Consider the following 1,162-nt stretch of genomic DNA (forward strand, 5'->3'; position numbering starts at 1 on the left):
GGGTGCAATCAATACAGCCCACAACCCCAGGAAAGTGGTCTATGTTGTAGAACTTCGTTTTAAGAGCTTCCATTCTAGCTGGATAAACAACAAATCGTGGAAGCAGTGCAGCAATAGCATTAGATACTTTTGCAACTATTCTGGATACACTAGGCTGGGAAACGCCATGCAGATCTCCTAAAATGTATAATGATTTTATTGATATCATGCAAATGACAGAGTGTTATAATAATTTATTTTAATATTAATTTTCACAACGAGCATTGATTTATGGTAATGACTCACCTAATTCTGTCTGGTAGCATCCCTTAGCATAGAACCGCAGGGTTACAAGCACCTGCATTGCTGGGGATATGTCGGTGTGGTGACCGGCATGAGACACTAACCTATCTTCCACTAGACTGATCACAAATCGTACAACTATCTTTCGATAAGCGATATCTGTTTCGAAATTCACGATCACTAAACAATTCAAACGGATCACGTCTCTCTCGAAAAACTTGCGGATTTCTTACTCTCATTTAATTAACTTCGCGGACTTCGTCCACTTCGGCAATAGCCTCTATTTGTTCCGCCATATTTGAGCGACCTGTCACTTTAAACATGCCCCTGCCCACATCTACGAACAGGTCGCTGTTAGTCACAAGATGGCGCCTAATAGCGCGCTGTTAGAGGCTTAAAAGCGGTTCTGAATAGGCTTTTTCGCTAATAGCGCGCTATTAGCTGTTAGTGACCTTAAGAGTGACCATAAAAGCGGTTCTAAATACGATCACCTATAAACTCACTAACAAATAATTTAAAAGCGCGCTATTAACACTAAAAGCGAGTTCTGAATACGGGCTTAGGTATCCTTAATATTCTATTTTGTGTCTCTCATACGCACTCACGCACTTTATAATTGTCTCTCGTTTGATAGTCGTACCGTAGGCGACAAGAAGTGTTTTTGTTTACGTATTCTCTCTATTAGCCTTTTGGAATGGAAAGAGGTAGCTGGAATCACAATACAACAGATTGTACAATGCGTCCGAAGAGCGTGGGCCAGCTATTGGTTCGGATGATAATGATTCAGTACCCACAGGAGATCACAATGAATCCCGTTTGCTGAATCCCTTTTCTTAAGGATAGGTTAGACTCAGACAGCTACTAATCACAATGATATTGG

At 41.0% G+C, this 1,162-nt stretch overlaps 1 protein-coding gene across 1 annotated transcript; it reads right to left on the reverse strand.

The window, feature by feature from the left end:
- Positions 1-6: 6 nt before the first annotated feature.
- On the reverse strand, positions 7-739 carry LOC107272783 (putative nuclease HARBI1; the record flags this gene model as incomplete). The annotated part of the gene is made up of 2 exons (XM_015750270.2): positions 286-739; positions 7-177 (listed from the first exon to the last, which is right to left on the reverse strand). Coding segments are annotated over exons 1-2 (229 nt in total), but the record flags the coding sequence as incomplete, so codon positions are not given.
- Positions 740-1,162: the final 423 nt, after the last annotated feature.

The sequence above is a fragment of the Cephus cinctus genome, unplaced genomic scaffold (genome assembly GCF_000341935.2).
Source record: "Cephus cinctus unplaced genomic scaffold, Ccin1 Ccin1_scaffold1252, whole genome shotgun sequence".
Taxonomy (NCBI): domain Eukaryota; kingdom Metazoa; phylum Arthropoda; class Insecta; order Hymenoptera; family Cephidae; genus Cephus; species Cephus cinctus.